General features: G+C 43.4%; 1 protein-coding gene across 1 annotated transcript; it reads left to right on the top strand.

The window, feature by feature from the left end:
* Positions 1 to 1,779: 1,779 nt before the first annotated feature.
* Positions 1,780 to 19,875, top strand: LOC128378958 (TBC1 domain family member 10A-like). Its single transcript, XM_053338546.1, has 11 exons — positions 1,780 to 2,219; positions 4,059 to 4,440; positions 4,690 to 5,357; positions 6,231 to 6,330; positions 6,456 to 6,563; positions 7,604 to 7,710; positions 10,399 to 10,513; positions 13,913 to 13,978; positions 16,855 to 17,044; positions 18,261 to 18,415; positions 18,692 to 19,875. Exons 2-11 carry the CDS (start codon positions 4,078 to 4,080, stop codon positions 19,589 to 19,591), a joined length of 2,772 nt encoding a protein of 923 aa, XP_053194521.1. The 5' UTR covers positions 1,780 to 2,219; positions 4,059 to 4,077; the 3' UTR covers positions 19,592 to 19,875.
* The last annotated feature ends 259 nt before the right edge of the window (positions 19,876 to 20,134 follow it).

Genomic DNA, 20,134 nt, shown 5'->3' on the forward strand with positions numbered 1-20,134 from the left:
GAAATGGCGCCATCTAGTGGTTGAACTAAAACATTGACTCTAGATTAAATATGTGCTTGATAAAACCTGTGTTTACTATAAGCAGTGGTGGAAAGTAGCAACTAAGTACATTTACTCAAGTATTGTACTAAAGTAGAAAATTTAGTTATTTGTACTTTACTTGAGTATCTTCACTTTATGCTACTTTATACTTTTACTCCTCTACATTTCAGAGGGAAATATTGTACTTTCTACTCCACTACATTTACTACAGTGGTTTCCAACCTTTTTGTCTTTTGACGTCATTACTAAAAGCAGTGTGTAGTCAGGCTCACATTTCAGATGTCTATGAGTTGTTAACAGCTCCACCAAATAGTGATTTCCCCTCTAAACTTCTCACATGCTTTCATTTCAATAAATGTTCAAATGATCCAATATTTCAGCAAAAATCAAAGATTAGAGAAAAAGTCCAAAAACTGAAAACACATTTGTGTATCAGAAGTTTTTTTTTTTTCTTCTTCTTTCCTCTCACATTAATCATCTCACCAGCCCTCACATTTATCTGCTGACCCTTTGGAGGGGCCCCACCCCTAGGTTGGGAACCACTGGACTAAACTAGCTAACTGTATATAAAGTAGTATAAACTAGCTAACTGTATATAAAGTAGTATAAACTAGCTAACTGTATATAAAGTAGTGTAAACTAGCTAACTGTATATAAAGTAGTATAAACTAGCTAACTGTATATAAAGTAGTGTAAACTAGCTAACTGTATATAAAGTAGTGTAAACTAGCTAACTGTATATAAAGTAGTATAAACTAGCTAACTGTATATAAAGTAGTATAAACTAGCTAACTGTATATAAAGTAGTGTAAACTAGCTAACTGTATATAAAGTAGTGTAAACTAGCTAACTGTATATAAAGTAGTGTAAACTAGTTAACTGTATATAATGTAGTATAAACTAGGTAACTGTATATAAAGTAGTGTAAACTAGCTAACTGTATATAAAGTAGTATAAACTAGGTAACTGTATATAAAGTAGTGTAAACTAGCTAACTGTATATAAAGTAGTATAAACTAGCTAACTGTATATAAAGTAGTGTAAACTAGCTAACTGTATATAAAGTAGTGTAAACTAGCTAACTGTATAAAGTAGAGTAAACTAGCTAACTGTATAAAGTAGTGTAAACTTGCTCCACCTCCAGCAGCTACAACAGTAACATGCTGCTCTAACACTGATGCTTCACTATTAATAATCTAATGATGTCATATATAATAATATATCACTACTTTTACTGTAATACTGCATACTACATCACTCATAATACTGCAGTACTTTACTGTAATACTGCATACTACATCAGGCTCATAATACTTTGCATGCTGTAATGTATTCTTCTTCTTCTTCTTCTGATTATTAATCATAATCATAATAATAATAATAATGGTATTAATACATATGTAATCGATATTATTTTATTTATTTATTTATTTGAACCGAGTGAACACGTTTTTAATGTGTTATTATTATTATTATCATTAAATATATAATCGATATTATTTATGTTTATTTATTTATTTAACAAAATTAATTATTATTCATATATATTATAATATTTATCTATTTATAATATGTATATGTATATGTATATATTTGTTTGTTTATTTACAACTGAGTGTAACAGTGACAGAAGAAGGGAGTCTCCTGTGCGGGTGCGTGCGTGCGTGCGAGCGTCCGACGATATCGACGAGCACACGCACGTAGCTGTCAGTAGGAAATGCAGGCGGCTGGTGTTGGACGGTGCCGCTGCCGCTGCGCTTGGACACAAATTACAAAACAAAAAAGTCCCTTTTTAGAGTCAAAATGAAAGCTGGTACCGAGACTATTGGTTAATTAAGGTGAGGATGTTCTCAGGGAGTTACCGGAGTTACGTAAACGGAGACAAAAACAGAAACACTACCGGAGCTGATGCTAAATGAAGCTAACTCGGCTAGCTTGGTAACTTAGCTAGCTAGCTTCGCAGACTGCAGGACGTTTTCTCTTCTTCCAGGTCCTCCTTTCTTATCTCTCTCTCTCGCTCGTTTTCTTTTTTGTTTTACACACACGTATATATATCTAACGTGAGAGGAGGTTGTTGCGGAACCGGAGCTGTGGCGGGGGGACGCAAAGGGAGGAACCCCCCCCCTCCTGGTGGCTGCTGCCCAGGCGGACGGACCGCAGTGACACGCCGGCTGTGGGTGAGTTGAGCAGCCGGGGCTGAGGCTGTGTTTGACCCTGGGGTGGGGGCAGCAGGGTGGGTGGGTGAGACAAGGCCGTGTGGACGCTGCTTTGGGCCTGGAGTGTGTTTGAGTGTTAGCTGTGTTAGTAAACCATCCTTATGTGTGTGTGTTGAATCGGGAAGTTGAGTCGCTTCAGGAGAGAGGAGAGGCCTGCAGGGAGGGAGGACAACACAAAGTGGCTGGTAGTGTTATTAGCTGGTAGCCGCCTGCTGGCACCACACACATCAACCTGCTTCATCAGCAAAACACTGCACCATCATGGGTGCCTGGGGGGGGGGGGGGGGGGGGTGATTTGTTGACAACACTGTCTGTCAGCTGTAATGTTTTACTGTCATTGTGGTTAGACTCGATTATAGATGTATGGGTGGGTGCAAAAATGTTCAGATCTGGCCCAAATTAAGATTGACACATGTTTTTCTTGCTGTAATCATCCCACCTGTTCTTACTGATCATTATAAGATTAATTTATAATGCACTTACAGTCTTAAGTGATGAGGGGACAAAATCCACAGTCCTCCTTCTGTGCAAAAAATTGTAATTTAAAAGTTTATCTGAAGCTAATATGAAGCTTCAGTCGTCCAAATGAGTCAAATTAAGTAGATATCTTTCAATGTTACAGTCTCTTTAGTGCTAAAGTCCCTCTGGACCATCATGGGTGTCTGGGGGGCGATTTGTTGACAACGCTGCATACCAGTGCACTAGTACACTGTCTGTCAGCTGTAATGTTTTACTGTCATTATAGATGTACGGATGGGTGCAAAAATGTTCAAATCTGGCCTAAATTAAGATTGACACATGTGTTTTTCTTGCTGTAATCATCCCACCTGTTCATGCTTACCATTACAGGATTAATTTATAATGCACTTACAGTCTAAGTGATGGTGGGGGAAAAAAACCACAGTCCTCCTTTTGTGCAAAAAATGTAATTTAAAAGTTTATCTGAAGCTTCAACCGAGTCAAATCAAGTAGATATGTTTCAACATTACAGTCTTTTTAGTGCTGAAGTCCGTTTGGAACATCATGGGTGTCTGGGGGCGATTTGTTGACAACACTGTCTGTCAGCTGTAATGTTTTACTGTCATTGTGGTTAGACTAGATTATAGATAGATTATAGGTGGGTGCAAAAATGTTCAAATCTGGCCTAAATTAAGATTGACACATGTTTTTCTTGCTGTAATCATCCCACCTGTTCATTTATGATGCACTCACAGTCCTCCTTCTGTGCAAAAAAATGTAATTTAAAAGTTGATCTGAAGCTAATATGAAGCTTCAGTCGTCCAAATGAGTCAAAGCAAGTAGATATCTTTCAATGTTACAGTGTTTTTAGTGCCAAAGTCCCTCTTAAGTGGAGTACTGAAGTTGTTGAAGGCTCTTTTTTTTTTTTCCTGGTGTGACGTTCACTGACAGCAGAGTGGTATTCTTTCATGTGAGTTTCCTTAAAAAAAAGTTGCTGAATTTTTACTATCAGTGCACTGTTGGTCAAAAGAGGAAATGTGGCTTCAGATATTTATAGTTGTCGGCCGTTATTGTTATTTGGAGTTGAGAAGACTACATATATGGGGTGTGTGTGTGTGTGTGGATGCACGCACACTGTCTCTCATGATTTTCCATGATTTCAACATCACAGTTCACTACTTTAACAGCTTTGCTTCTCTTTACATCTAATTTAAAGAAGAGGAACTTCATAGATAACAGCTAAAACCTTCTTAGTTGTTCATAGATTTTTTTGTGTCTTTTTTTAATCACATAAGTTAAAAATAAAACACTTCTTCATCATCTTCTCTCTGCTTTTTAAAGGAGAGATCACAGTGGAACCATGGCCGAACTTTACACCTTATCCCCATCACCACCTGCATTGGGTGACCCTCATGCAGCTCCATCCATCCCTCCGTCCTCATCAACGCTTCCTGCACCCAGCAGCCCCGCTCTGGAGTCCGCCAGGGAGATCCCCTTACCCAAGTCGTCCCTCTACAACGACAAAGCTTTGACTGGAAACCCGTCGGGGGGTTCAACCTCGCCTCTCCCCCCACCTGTGAGTCCGAAACCTGCTGCTCGCCGCCCCCTCCCATCATTGGTACACGAGGCTGCTCCACAGATTGAGGAGTCAGCGGGGAAAGATGCAGAGACTGACGCTCAAGTTATTAAACAGGAGACAGTGACCAATGATCCACTTGCTGCTGCTGCTGCTCCTCCAGATCTCTTAATTGCTAAGACAGAGACCCCGGTGCTGTTAAATGAGACCCCAGCTCTGTTAAATGAGACCCTGACTCTGTTAAAGGAGCCCCCAGTTCTGTTAAATGACCCCCCAGCTCTGTTAAAGGACCCCCCGGCTCTGTTAAAGGACCCCCCAGCTCTGTTAAATGAGCCCCCACCTCTGTTAAATGAGCCCCCAGCTCTGTTAAATGAGCCCCCACCTCTGTTAAATCAGCCCCCACCTCTGTTAAATGACCCCCCAGCTCTGTTAAATGACCCCCCAGCTCTGTTAAATGAGCCCCCAGCTCTGAGCGAAGTGCCACAGGCGGCGTCCCCCTCTCCAGAGCTCAATCCTGGTCCTAACCTCTACCCTAATGTACACGTCACCCACAACCCAAACCCTGTCATGGAAGACAGTCAGCTTACGGCGATCCAACCCCAACCCCAACCTGCTGCATGCTCTGACATCACGCCTCTTCCCGCAGCGTCCCCCTTCACCGCAGCAGCAGTAGCAGCAGTGGCAGCAGCAGCAGCAGCAGCAGCTGAAGAGGAGGAACCTCAACCACCCCAAGAAGCACAAAACCCCTTAAGTCAGCCTCTTCCACCTCCTGTGTCCCCAAAGCCCGAAACCCCAAAGACACCCACCAGGGCCGAACACTCCAGCCCTTCTGTCCCGACGATTCACGAGCCGGTCTTTGTCCTCCCTAACCCCAACCGCCGACCGGCCCCTGACACCCTTAGCTATTTAGAGTCCGCCAGTTTGATGTCGGGGACGTTGGAGTCTCTGTCTGGTTTGGGAGAGGACGGAAGCTCAATTGGCTCAGACTCGGAGATTAACGGTTTGGCTGTGAGACGCACGGATAAATACGGATTCCTGGGTGGGAATCAGTACAGTGAAGGCAGGTACGTATTTAAGAGTGAGACATGAATTAATCATTTACATTCCCGGCTACTGTGCAAGAACATCTCGGACACACCCGATCGTTATCATTCAGAAAATTAGACATACATTCAATATGGCTGTTTGAGGGGAGGGGGAGAGGAAGGGGGGGAAAACCCACACATATACACACTTCCCTTTTTTTTCATGCTCTGTTTCCATTTGCATTAGAGCTGTATTAGATTATAGACAAAGAATCACTTTACACACAGATAGAGGTAACTCATCCTTGACTATCTTCCGTTTTAATCGTCCGCTTCGCTTTCCACCCCTCCCCTCCCTGAGATTCTCTCTCTCTCTCTCATCTCAGTGTCTCACACTCGCTTTCCTGTCCTCCTCCTCTTCCTCCTCCTCCTCCTCTTCCCACCCTTCTTGCTCTAAACATATCTGTCTGTCCTTTATCTCCCCTTTTTGTCTGACTCAGATAATGCTGAGAGCGTTTTTTTGTGTGTGTGACTCAATATGTACTGACTGTGTGTGTGTGTGTGTGTGTGTGTGTGTGTGTGTTTCTCTCGGTATCGCCCATCACACCCATCAGCTTTTTCTTCCTCTTTTAACTAAAATAAAAGATTTGCTTCTAGTTTTCTGACAGGCTAATTGCACCTCACTTGTGAATAATTAATGATTATTGATTATCTTAAAGGTCGTAATGAGGAACTATTGAACGTATGAATGTCGGTCGGGGAGCGAAGTAATTTATTAGCATTGTTAGATCAGAGTTACAGATCTCTCTCTTAAACCTGTCAGAGCTCAAATGCTTTAGGAGCGTGAAATGAAAACAAGCACTTCCCAGTTTTGTCAATGATGTAGCCGCTTTGTGTTACTCACCATTACAGCGACAAGGAAGTTCGAGTCGAGGTGGCCAGACAGAGGGAGATGAAATGGCTCGATATGTTCAACAACTGGGATAAGTGGGTCAAACATCGTTTCCAGAAGGTATTCATATATCCGCCTATCAGCCTTTCACATGTTTAAATTGTGGGTTTTGATGCCTATTATGTATAATTACTCAGTTGCTCTTGATATTGATCTGTGGTTTGTGTCCTCTGTGTGTGCTGCAGGTGAAATTGCGCTGCAGGAAGGGGATCCCATCATCGCTCAGGTCCAAAGCCTGGCAGCTGCTGTCTAACAGTCAGGAGCTCCTAGATAACAACATTGGGAAATTTGAGGTATCAATCAATCAATCAATCAGTCTTTATTTATTTAGCACCAAATCACAATGAGCAGGTCTCGACTGTGCTCTTTAATTTTAATTTAAAGAGATCCAACATTTCCGCCCCCCTATGAGCAAGCAAGGATAAACTGTCCTTGTTAACGAGAAGAAACGTCAAGCAGAACCGAACTGTAGGTGGGCGGCCATCTGCCTTGACCGGTTGGGGTAGAGAGAGAGAGAGAGAGAGAGGGAGAGAGAGGGAGAGAGAGAGAGAGAGGGAGAGGGAGAGGGAGAGAGAGAGAGGGAGAGGGAGAGGGAGAGAGGGAGAGGGAGAGAGAGAGAGAGAGAGAGAGAGAGAGAGAGAGAGAGGGAGAGAGAGAGAGAGACCTTTTTCTGTTTCTTACTATCCACTGTGGTGCTATAACACTGTTAATTTCCCGCATTGTGGCACTAATAAAGGATTATTTTATCTTATCTTAAAAGTAGAGACACCTTTTATTAGGTTGTCTTAGTCCTTAAAAAGCTTATATGGAAGCAAGAATTTAAGTTTGCCCTTTCATTTTTCATATCTGCTCTCTCACTTCTCTAAATGAGCTCTCTCTCTCTCTCTCTCTCTCTCTCTCTCTTCGTAAAGTTGTTTGTAGCTGTGAAGAAGTGACTGTATTTATACAAGATTAGTGTCTCAGAGTGGGGGGGACGACTAGTGTAAAGTAGTTGTGATTGAGAAAGGCAGTTGTAACTCCAGGGGTGCCAAAGGGGCGCAGGCGCCGAGCCAGGTCACCGTAAGCCTCTTATCAGGACCTGTAATCCTGCCTGTCAGGGCCCAAACTGGGGGGGGGGGGGGGGGGGGGGTCTGGACTCAGCCGGGTCTGGGTGCCAGCAGCCCACATAGTATTACTCCTGCTGTCTGAGCCTTTTGATTTACTGTTAATGTGTCAAACATTGTCTAATCCACTCTGTTGTCTGATTTGAAACTTTACACCACACATCAGTAAGAATTAATCTCCTTTTCTTTCTTTTGTTCTGTCTTTTTTTTTCTTTTTTTTCATATATCAGGAGCTGGAGAGAGAGCCAGGAGAAGCTAAATGGCTCGACATCATCGAGAAAGATCTGCACAGACAGTTTCCCTTCCACGAGATGTTTGCTGCTCGAGGAGGACACGGGTAAAATAATCACTTCCTCAGTTTGTTTGTTTTTTTACTGCAGAGTAAACAGACGTGATTGACAAGAGGAACACACACACACACATACACACACACACACACACACACACACACACACACACACACACACACACACACACACACACACACACACACACACACACACACACACACACACACACCTGTATTGATGTGCATATATCTATCCGTTAATATAAAGGAGAAATTGTGTTGCTGGGGTAACAGATCACACGATACAACCAATAAAACAGTGTAAGTTAGAATTTTCTGCATTTATCAAACACAGAATAATCACTGATAATCCAAAAACCATCAATGTCAGCAAATATCCGGTTTATCAGGAAAGGAGATGGATTGAATATTAAAACACAAAGCACATGAAAATAAAATCTATAATATTTAATTTATATAATATTTAATAATATTTATATTTTAAGAAGAGAAATTAACCTTTGTGTCGTTCTCCCGGGTCAAATCGACCCTGTCTGTTTTGACTGTTCATTCGTTCCTTCCGTCCGTCCTTCCTTCCTTCCTTCCTTCCTTCCTTCCTTCCTTCCCTCTTTCCTCCCTCCCTCCCTCCTTCTTTCCTTCCTTCACTCCCTCCCTCCTTACTCCTTTCATTCCTTCCTTCCTTCCTTCTTCTTTTCCTCCCTTCCTTCCTTCTCTCCTTACTTCCTTCTTCTTTTCCTCCCTCCTCCCTCCTAACTCCTTTCCTTTCCTTCCTTCCTTCCTTCCTTCCACATTCCCTTCTTCCTTCTTTGCCCCCCTTCCTCCTCCCTTCCTCCTGTCCTTCCTTGATCTGAGGACAACAGGAGGGTTAAAAGGAAGAAGATATAAAACTATGAATTCCTCCGCCTCAATAGTCTCTATTGTTGCTACAGAATTATTTTATAAGATCATGTGACCAATCCTTCATATGGTTTGGTTTAAAATGGGTCAGATCTACACACAAAAACCACTTTGTTAGGTTTAGGGGAAAGTTCATAGATTGGGTTAAATGCAATCACAATATGGCCTTCTGCAATTATTAGGTAATAAACTGTGTGTCAAAATTAACTTTTATTAACTTAAATTAAATATTGTGGCAAAGCAGAGAGATCCTGGTCTACACTTTATAGTCTGCAGATGTAAAAGATCTTTGTTTGGTACAGATCCCCACACAGAAATCTATAATTTTAATATGTTTTTCAATTAGAATGGAAACTACTATGTAAGAAATGATCCTTCTCTCTTATATCACAATTGCAATATCAGTCAAAATAAATTGTTCAGCCTTTATTTAGGTAAGAACTAAAACCTCTTGGTTAGGTTTAGGGGAAAGATCATGGTTTGGAGTTAAATCAGTCTCATTTTATGGCACTAAAATACCTGATGTGAAGGTAAAAAATGTCTAGTTAGTGGTTTAGAGAGGTTTCAATTCAATTCAGTGCCTTTATTTATCATTGCACAGCAGTGCAGCGAAGTTGTGTGGGTCCCCAGTGGCTGATAAAACATAAAAACAGCAACAAACAACAGACAACGAGACACATAAAAGACTAAGGATAAAAAAGAGAGAATATAAAAATGGCAGCAATAAATACAGGAATAAGAGCAGTTAGTTGCACATAGCGGCACCTTCGAGGTACAGACACAGATTACGCGATTGTACAGTTGATGAGTTTATAATTTAACCCTGCTGTTGTCCTCGAGTCAAGGAAGGAAAGGAGGGAGGAAAGAAGGAAGGAGGGAGAGAGGAAAGTGGGAGAAGGAAAGAGAGAGAGAAGGAGGGAGGAAGGATGGAAAGGAAGGAAGGAAAGAAGAAGGAGGTAGGGAGGAAGGAAAGGAGGAAGGTGGGAGAAGGAAAGAAAGAGAAGGAGGGAGGGAGGAAGAAAGGAAGGAAAGAAGGAGGTAGGGAGGAAGGAAGGAAGGGGGATGGAGGAAGGAAGGAAAGAAGGAGTGAGGGAGGAAGGAAGGAAAGAAAGAAGAAGGAGGGAGAGAGGAAGGAAGGAAGGGGGATGGAGGAAGGAAGGAAAGAGGGAAGGAAAGAAGGAGTGAGGGAGGGAGGAAGGGAAGGAAGAAAGGGGGAAGGAGGAAAGGAAAGGAGGAAGGTGGGAGAAGGAAAGAAAGAGAGAAGGAGGTAGGGAGGGAGGACAGGAAGGAAGGAAGGAAAGAAAGAGAGAAGGAGGGAGGGAGGAAGGATAGACAGAAGGAAGGAAGGGAGGAAAGAAGGAACCGCCAAAACAGATGGGGTCAATATGACATAATAATAGGATATAAGATATAATAAGATAATAATAATAAGAAGAAATATTTATATAGCACTTTTCACACACAAATATCATAAAGCGCTTTACAAGACACACAAAACACACACAATAATACTACACACACACACAGACACACATCCATATAAAAAATAAAAGGCTGTCAAGGAGTCTAGAAACACGCTCGGTATTAAACCAACACGCTACTATCAGCACAGGAAACCAGCCGCCTGCGGTCGAATGGCACACAATCCATCAAACACCAACACATTTTTAAAGGGTGCAGTCAGCCGGGTTCCTCTTGGTTTCCATTGTTCGTTTCATGAGTCAAAAAGAAGAAGTGAAGTAACTGGGTTGAAGTATTTTTGTTGGATTTTAGTCATTTTTTTTATTCATTTCCATTTTTTTTATTCATTTCCTTCAGGCAACAGGATCTGTTCCGAATCCTGAAGGCCTACACCGTGTACCGGCCTGACGAGGGCTACTGCCAGGCTCAGGCTCCGGTGGCTGCAGTGCTGCTCATGCATATGCCCGCTGAGGTGAGGAGGGCAGGACTAAACTGGTGGTGGTAGTGGTGGGGGGGGGGGGGGGGGGGGGGGGTAAAAAGGAGGTTAAAAAAAGGATTCAGTCATAGTTTTTAAAGTCTGTCAGGAGCCTAAATGAAAGACGTGAAACAGGTTTTATCTCACTGTGATCTGGTTTCTTCATAATTTACTTAGAATATAAGTTATGGAGGGAAAAATCCTTAAAAAAATGAATTTAAAAGTTTATCTGAAAATAATATTTGGCACTATTTAGTGAAAAAAATCCCTCTTTTGTGTCTACAGTGGAAGCATTGTGATCAAAATTGAGGAAATCGGCACTAAAAAAGTTGTAATTGAAAAGATACTGACCTGATTTGAGCAAATTGGCCAGATAATATTGCCAATATATGCATATTATCTTCAAACAAAACATTTAGACCAGTATCAGTATATAATATAAATAATGGGAGGGAAGAAAATCCACAATTCTCCATAAAAAATGAATTTAAAAGTTAATCTGAAGATCATATGTGGCACCAGCTGTCTGAATTAGCCGCATAAAGCAGAAATCTTCCACTGCTGGCGTCGTCATAGTAACAAAAAATAGCCTCTTTGTGTCTTTTTATGTGTGTTTCTAAAGGATTATAACAAAAATTGGGAGAATTAAGCACTAAAAAAGCTTTAATTTGAAATCTACTGACCTGATTTGACTAATTTGGACGGCATGTTATCTTCAAATAAACCTTTTTAGTACATTAGCAGATAAAAAGGGAGGTTTGTGGATTTTAAAGCTCCTATCACTGACATTATAAGTGCATTATGAAAGGAATCTCTTATTGCCCAGTGTGAACAGGATTACAACATGATTACAGTGTTTTATTTTAGACAGACTTTAATCTGCTTTGTGACAAACCGTCGTCATAGTAAATCAAAAATAAACAAGTTTGACATTTTTAAAAAGTTTTTGAGAAGAGAGACTCTCGTTACCGCCGCTCATGAACTACAATCTAATTTTATAGACCTCACATAACTCTCCCACAAACAAACCGCTACATACTTTAGAAACTTGTATCTGTGTGTAAAAACGTCCACTTACAGTAGTTATACGTCTTATTTATGAAACTCATTAATGAAGAGAGGAAAAAAAGAAAGAATGTAGGCGGGGGAGAAAAAAAAGAGAGATGAGAGTGAAACATTTTTAAGCTTATTTCATTTCATCACGGCTACTTGACTAAATTTAAAAATAGCAGGCATAGCAGTATAATGGTGACACTGCTGCGACGTCATGGATACGGGCTGTTACACTTTTTTTTTTTTACTTCAAGTCGTGCGACTCAGACAGGAATCACACACACACGCTCATAAGCAGCGAGGTGGGGCTCGAGCTTCGCGAAGGAGGGCTGACCACAAGACTTCATCTGTATTCTGACAGCTCGCTCAGTCAGACCCAAATATAAGTGTGTGTGTGTGTGTGTGTGTCTGAGTGTGTGTGTGTGTGTGTGTGTCTGAGTGTGTGTGTGTGTGTGTCTGAGTGTGTGTGTGTGTGTGTGTGTGCAGGGTTTTGGTGTCCGCGCCTGCACTCATAGCTGCGTGTGTGTGTGTGTGTGTGTGTGTGTGTGTGTGTGTGTGTGTGTGTGTGTGTGCGTGTGTGTGTGTGTGTGCGTGTGCGTGTGTGCAGGGTTTTGGTGTGTGCGTGCGTGTGTGCGTGTGTGTGTGCAGGGTTTTGGTGTCCGTGCCTGCACTCCTGTGTGTGTGTGTGTGTGTGTGTGTGTGTGTGTGTGTGTGTGTGTGTGTGTGTGCGTGTGTGTGTGTGTGTGCGTGTGCGTGTGTGCAGGGTTTTGGTGTGTGCGTGCGTGTGTGCGTGTGTGTGTGCAGGGTTTTGGTGTCCGCGCCTGCACTCATAGCTGCGTGTGTGTGTGTGTGTGTGTGTGTGTGTGTGTGTGTGTGTGTGTGTGCGTTATGTAACACTGGAACAGCCGCTGTAGTCGATGCCGACTCGTAGCGGCAAAAACAAAGCGCGTCTTTATCTTCTGAAAGTTGTCACAGTTTCAGTTGCATCAGTTAGTTTTTTTTTTTCTGTTGCTGTTTTAACTGAAGGACAAAAAAAATGTGTGTATATAATTGTTTTTCTCGTTATCTCTTGAGCTCAACAAGCTGAGTTCTTGTTCTCCGTCCTCCGTTATGGAAAGTTCCCCTAAAGTTTTATTTCACGATCACAAGAACTCACTCTGTCACTTTTTATTTTATTTTCTGGTCATCATGACTTTTAAAATGTCCTGAAACTATTTAATGATCACATCCTTCTCTGAGCTACTGAGCCTACGTTACTCATCTTGGTGTTCATATCGCACTTTAAAGGTGCAGTGTGTAGAATTTAGTGGAGAAATGTCTTTTAATATTCAATTTGTTACCTTTGAACAGAGGTGTCAAACTCATTTACAATCAAGGGCCACATACAGATCTCATGTGGGACGGATCATTAAAAAGATGGAAGGAGGGAAGGAAGGAAGGGAGGAAGGACAGAAGGAAGGAAGAAAGGAAGGGAGGAAGGACAGAAGGAAGGAAGGAAGGAAGAAAGGAAGGAAGGGAGGAAGGAAGGGATAAAGGGAGGAAGGACAGAAGGAAGAAAGGAAGGACAGATGGAAGGAAGGACAGGAGGGAGGAAGGACAGAAGGAAGGAAGGGATAAAGGGAGGAAGGACAGAAGGAAGAAAGGAAGGACAGATGGAAGGAAGGACAGGAGGGAGAAAGGGAGGAAGGACAGAAGGAAGGAAGGGATAAAGGGAGGAAGGACAGAAGGAAGAAAGGGAGGAAGGAAGGAAGAAAGAAAGGACGGACAGAGGGAAGAAAGGAAGGAAGGACAGACGGAAGAAAGGAAGGAAGAAAGGACAGGGAAGGAAGGAAGGAAGGAAGGATAGACGGAAGAAAGGAAGGAAGGAAGGAAGGAAGGAAGGACAGGGAAGGAAGGAAGGAAGGAAGGACAGAGGGAAGAAAGGAAGGAAGGACAGAGGGAAGAAAGGAAGGAAGGACAGACGGAAGAAAGGAAGGAAGGACCGAGGGAAGGACGGAAAAAAGGAAGGAAGGAAGGACAGAGGGAAGGAAGGAAGGACAGAAGGTTTTTTATGGGTGTCTTCTGAGGTGTCCTTGAGAGCCTTTTTTTAAAACCTCATCATTACGACATCGTTTATCACGCTGTTAACAAGCTCAGGAAGGAGAGAGAGAAAGAGAGATACGATCAAGTTAATAAATAATGTGTAAATCCTATTTTTAGAAGAAGGCACAAAAACAAAAAGGTTAGAAAATGATGATGTAATTATGTTTCAACTCATGACTTCCAGGTAAACTCCAGACGCAGCTGTTTAAATACTTTTAAAGTTTATAATTAATTAATTAATTTTGCTTTTTTGTTCCACAGCAAGCTTTTTGGTGCCTCGTACAGATATGTGAGAAATATCTTCCTGGATACTACAGCGCCGGGCTGGTGAGTGAAACTACAAATATGGCTGTCTTAGGCCCTTCTGCCCTCACTCCTTCTTTCTTTCCTTCCTTCCTTCCTTCCTTTCCTCCCTCCCTTCCTCCCTCACTCCTTCTTTCCTTCCCTCTATCCTTCCTTCTTTCGTTCCTGTCCTCCCTCCCTTCCTTCCTCCCTACCTCCTTCTATCCTTCCTTCTTTCCTTCCTGTCCTCCCTCCCTTCCTTCCTCCCTACCTCCTTCTTTCCTTCCTTCCTCGCCTTCCTTCCTCCCTCCTTCTCTCTTTCTTTCCTTCTCCCACCTTCCTCTCTCTCTCCTTCCTTCTTTCCTCCCTCCTTTCCTCCCTCACTCCTTCTTTCCTTCCCTCTATCCTTCCTTCTTTCCTTCCTGTCCTCCCTCCCTTCCTTCCTCCCTACCTCCTTCTTTCCTTCCTTCCTCGCCTTCCTTCCTCCCTCCTTCTCTCTTTCTTTCCTTCTCCCACCTTCCTCTCTCTCTCCTTCCTTCTTTCCTCCCTCCTTTCCTCCCTCACTCCTTCTTTCCTTCCCTCTATCCTTCCTTCTTTCCTTCCTGTCCTCCCTCCCTTCCTTCCTCCCTACCTCCTTCTTTCCTTCCTTCCTCGCCTTCCTTCCTCCCTCCTTCTCTCTTTCTTTCCTTCTCCCACCTTCCTCTCTCTCTCCTTCCTTCTTTCCTCCCTCCTTTCCTCCCTCACTCCTTCTTTCCTTCCCTCTATCCTTCCTTCTTTCCTTCCTGTCCTCCCTCCCTTCCTTCCTCCCTACCTCCTTCTTTCCTTCCTTCCTCGCCTTCCTTCCTCCCTCCTTCTCTCTTTCTTTCCTTCTCCCACCTTCCTCTCTCTCTCCTTCCTTCTTTCCTCCCTCCTTTCCTTCCTTCCTTCCTTCCTTCCTTTTTAGGGCTGAATGATATCACCAAAATCTCTCATCATGATAACGATACCTATCAAAGCTCTGGTACGGTCCCTCTAACACAGGCTCAACTAGACACTGAAACATATGAAAAGGACTCCAGACCTCTGACCCTAACCCTAACCCATTTTATTTTGAAAGCAATAAGGCTCAAATGCAAAATCATTTTAAAAAGGAGGGGGGTGGGGTGGGGGGGGGGGGGTGGATATAAGTTCATTGAATGTTATAAAAAGAAAAAGAAAGAATGCTATGTGTATGTACTTATGTACTTTATGACTCTCGGGCATTTGAGAAATAAAAGTTACACAAAAAAAAAAAAAAAACATATTTCCGTTAAGGCTTGGAGACTCAGTTTTATAGACCAGTTTTTAAAGTAAAGTGCCGATGTGTTTACTTGTGCAATGAGGTTTAAGAACATTTATTTAAAGTGCTGGTGGATTTGTGTTCAGAGCTCCGATAGCTTGGCGGGAAAATTATTGCAAAGTCGTGTCGATCTTGCACGGTTACTCTGGAGCTTCCTTCCAGATGGCAAGAGTGCAAAGAGGTGGTAGGAGGAGAGGAGAGGAGAGGAGAGGAGGGGTCGGTCATTATGTCGGTGGTCTTTCTAACACACCAATCTGTGTAGGTGTCTTCTATAATGGGGAGAGAGACACCTATAATCTTCTCAGCTGCTGTCACTGCTTTCTGTGAGGACTTAGAGTCAGCGGCTTCACAGTTCTCGTACCAGACAGTGATTCAGTGGGAAAGTCACTGAGCCAGCCCGTTCATGGGTCGCTGCACCGAGCTATTCCCTCCGAAACTATGAAAAAAATCTAATCTAACTCGACCAAAACAAAAAACAGATAACTGGACTACCACTAGGTCTGGGCAATTAATAAAAGAATAATCAAAACCGACATTTAGAAACTTTAATCGGCATAATCTTGCTCATGTCAATTAATGGTGGTGTTCACTGTTGCCATGACAACAAAGGTTGCATATCTTTAAGGAATTTGAAAACTTGTCTCCAGTGATCATTTTAACCCAAAACCATGATCTTTACATGTTTCTAATCAAGTAGACATTAACCACAGCGTCACACCTTCACCCCACTGTTGTCCTCAAGTCAAGGAAGGAAGGGAGGAAAGGAAAGAAAAGAAGGGAGGAAGGAAGAAGGAAGGAAAGGAGGGAGGGAGGAAGGAAGGAAGGAAGGAAAGGAGGGAGGGAGGGAGGAAAGTAAAGGAAAGAAGGGAGGAAGGAGGGAGGGAGGGCGGAAGGAAGGGAGGAAATGAAAGAAGGGAGGAAGGAAGGAAAGGAGGGAGGGAGGAAAGAAGGAAGGAGGGAAGGAAGGAAAGAAAGAAAGGAAAGATGGAAGGAAAAGAAGACAGGAAGGAAGGAAAGGAGGGAGGAAGGAAGGAAAGGAGGGAGGGAGGAAAGAAGGAAGGAAGGAAAGAAAGAAAGAAAGGAAAGATGGAAGGAAAAGAAGACAGGAAGGAAAGGAGGGAGGGAGGAAAGAAGGGAGGAAGGAAAGGAAGAAGGGAGGGAGGGAGGGAGGAAGGAAGGAAGGAAGAAGGAAGGAAAGGAGGGAGGGAGGGAGGAAGGAAGGGAAGGAGGGAGGGAGGAAGGAAGGAAAGGAGGGAGGGAGGAAAGGAGGGAGGGAAGAAGGAAAAGAGGAAGGGAGGGAGGAGGGAAGGAAAGGAGGAAGGAAGGAAGGAACAGTCAGTCCCTAAAGATGTATGAGGGCAGCAGTATAAAATACAAAACTGAAGAAACTGAAAATACATAATTGTTCATCAAGGGTGGAGATAATCGTTAAAAAAGGTTTAAAAAAAAAAAAAAAAGTATTTAATGACTCAATTGTTGTTCCGTGTGATGAAAACTGTTGCTCTAAAGAACCAAACGATAGATATATAGTCATATCGATCCATTTACATACATTTTGGCTCGTCACTTCTGTTAAAACCTCTTTTTTTTTCTGTTTTTCTAGGAAGCGATCCAGCTGGACGGCGAGATCTTCTTCTCCTTGCTTCGGCGTACGTGTCCCATGGCTTACCGTCATCTCAAGAAGTTCAAGATCGACCCGATTCTCTACATGACCGAGTGGTTCATGTGCATCTTCTCTCGCACCCTGCCGTGGTCCTGCGTGCTGCGTGTGTGGGACATGTTCTTCTGTGAAGGTACATTTATGTCCTCGTCTGTTTATAACTGAATTAACGGCATCTCTTTATAAAGCTAGGAGTATGTGTGTCGTTTGCATATTGAACTGTTAGGGGGAGTGGCTTCCGGTGGCTTCCGGTCTAAGCTTTTCAAAATAAAACCTTTGTTATTGTGCGCTATCTCATTATAATTATTAAAAATCGTTTCCCCCTGATTTTATTAGTTTTGAGATCGTTTGGCCCTGAATCGTAATCACGATCAAATTTCGATTAATTGAGGAGCCTTAATTTGAATACTCCAGAGAACAGTGGTCAGGATGGGGCTTCAGGGCTCTGCAGACTGACTCCTGCATGTCTGTGAGAGATCAGAGACGAGGCGAGACGTGTATTAGAGAAAAGTGCTCCAATGAGAGAGAAAAGTAGACATTGAAAACAGAGCTTTTAATCAAGAATGGACACTTTTACTCCGCTTCAAAGATCAGCAGAGAGTGAAAACACAGGAGGCGTTCAGGTACATGGTTGAGCATAGGTCATCTGCGTTCTCGAAGCGCTCAAAGCTCCATGACTGGAGTTAAACGCCTAAAATGGAGGAAATACTTCAAGGAGCAGCTCAAAAACTGTTTGTCCTATCTGCTCTGAGTCCGTGATGATTGTGAAGGATCACTACCGACAAAACACAAATCTTTGGAGCAAACATAACTCACACAAATCTGAACTGAAGGCACAGAAAATATGAACGATCCACGAAGAGCTCAATAAGATAGATTCACTTTATTTTAGGATTTTTAAATGATGCAACCTGAACATGTATTTAATATTAGCGTCCTTAGCCTATTATGTATATTAGCAGTGTATAATACAATATTAGTTTCTTTCCCCTGTGCCCATAACACTCTTAAAACAGTAATACTGATAAAAATTGTATTTGTGTTGCACTTTTCATACACAACAAAAGTAGTTACATGCACAAAATGCTTCACATTTAATAAAAATAGTAATGATAGTAAAGTAAAGTAGTTTATAGTAAAATAAGCTGAAACAGAGAATAAATAGAATATATAAAATCAAGTAAAATACAACATTTTTAAGTGCATCAGTGTTAAGATGAATTGATAGAAAAGCCAATTTAAGGCGAAAGTGAAGAGAAAAGTTTTTAGGTTTTTAGGGAGTGTGTAGTTCTTTCTTTTTTTTTCACTATTTTGACAAAAACATAACTGAGGCTCGTCTGGTTTTGCAGGAGTGAAGATCGTGTTTCGTGTCGGCCTGGTGTTACTCAAACAGATGCTCGGCTCTGTGGATAAACTCCGAGAGCTGCAGGGTATGTACGAGACAATGGAGCGCCTGAGGAACATCTCACCCGAGTCTGTCAGAGAGGACATATTGGTACAGGAGGTGGGTCTCTCTCTCTCTCTCTCTCTCTCTCTCTCTCTCTCTCTCTCTCTCTCTCTTTCTCTCTCTCTCTCTCTCTCTCTCTCTCTCTCTTTCTCTTTCTTTAGGCTTCGCTGGCCGAACACAAAAGCAAAGACCTGCTTCTGTTTTTACTCAGCCACACGAGTTATGACTCACTTTGTCCTCGTAACACGCAGCCTGATAATCTCTACTTCCTCTGTCTGTCTCTCCTTGTCTGGTGTGTCGTCTTCGCCCCCCCCCCCGCCCCCCCTCCTGCAGATCATCGTCCTCCCGGTGACCGAGTCGCTCATCGAGAGGGAGTGCAACATCCAGGTGAGGAAGTGGCGGGAATCCAGAGGGGCGTTGACACACGAGCCGGTCCGCCGCCTCCACGGTACGAGGGCCATCTTCGAGTATAAGCGACGCGCCGCCGCCATCAGCTCCGGCGGTAGCTTCTCCTTCCTGGGAAGCTCGATCCCGCCGCCGGGACCCCTCAGGGCCTCGTCGAGCCTGCTCTCGCTTCCGGGCTTCCGCAAAAACAAAACCCCTTTCCACACCAAGAAGGGCTCCTTCTCCGGACCCTCGGGAAGAGAGTCGCCAACTGTTAGCTTAAAAGCGAGCCCGGTCCACGCCGCCGCCGCTCACAAACCACCCATTCCTCCGGGGGCGGGGCAGAAGGCGGCGGCCCCCCACGTTCAGAGCCCTCTGGTCGGGAGCGCCACCGCCTCGTCGCAGGGCGCTTCAGCTCCTCCGACTCAAAACACGACACCACCCAACACTCTCTCTCCCTCCCCGAGGATCACCTCCGAGCAGGTCACTCCCTCCATCCCCTCTCCGACCGCAAACAACGCCCCTCTGCCGCCGTGCTCGGACCCGAAGAAAGACGCGGAAGCTGCTTCGGCGTCGGCGTCCGAGGCGGCGAGCGGCGAAGAAGACGGCAAGAAAAAGAAGAGGAGCAAAGAAGACAAGAAGAAGGAGAAGGAGGACGAGAAGAAGAAGCTGAAGGAGAAGAAGGAGAAGGAAAAGGCCGAGAAGGAGAGGCTCAAGAAGGAGAAAGAGAGGTTAGAAAAGGAGAAGAAGAAAGGGGGGAAGAAAAAGGACAAAGGTGGAGGAGGAGGAGGAGGAGGAGAGGCTGAGGACAAAAACGGAGCGGCGGCGGCGGCGAGAGATTCGGCCTAGTTTTTCCACCCCGTCATTCCAGGATAATGAAAAGGGACACTGAACACACACACAGAATAAAAAGAAAAAAGGAAAAAAAAAAAAAAAAGGAGGTCAGCGGGGAACAAAAGACCCTCGAAGAAACGGAGTGATAAATAGAAAAGAGAAAAAATAAATAAAATGGGATGGCTTCCTGTGTAAATGCATCATTTCGAAGACTTAATGTTAGTCTATTGTGGACTATCGTGGAGAAAACTGGATTATGGTTTTTAATAGCACCTCGAGGGCGGAGGGCAAGGGGGCGGGGGCAGCAGGGGCAACTCTTCTTTTTGCCCCCCCTTTCTGCGCCCTCAACGCTTTTTCTTTTTTTTTCACTGAGTTTTAATTAAAATGGGACAAACTTTCCTCTTTTCTTTTTTTTTTTTTTTTGTGGGGTCAACTGGAGCACGAGCTGTGAAACAGAAACTCGCAGTCATTATCTCGTCTTTTTTTAGTTTTTTAAAATTGTGTTCGTTTTATTTTCTTCTTCTTCTTCTTTTTTTCTTCTTTTTTTTAAAAAAAAAA

Source organism: Scomber japonicus, chromosome 18, assembly GCF_027409825.1.
Source record: "Scomber japonicus isolate fScoJap1 chromosome 18, fScoJap1.pri, whole genome shotgun sequence".
Lineage (NCBI taxonomy): Eukaryota > Metazoa > Chordata > Actinopteri > Scombriformes > Scombridae > Scomber > Scomber japonicus.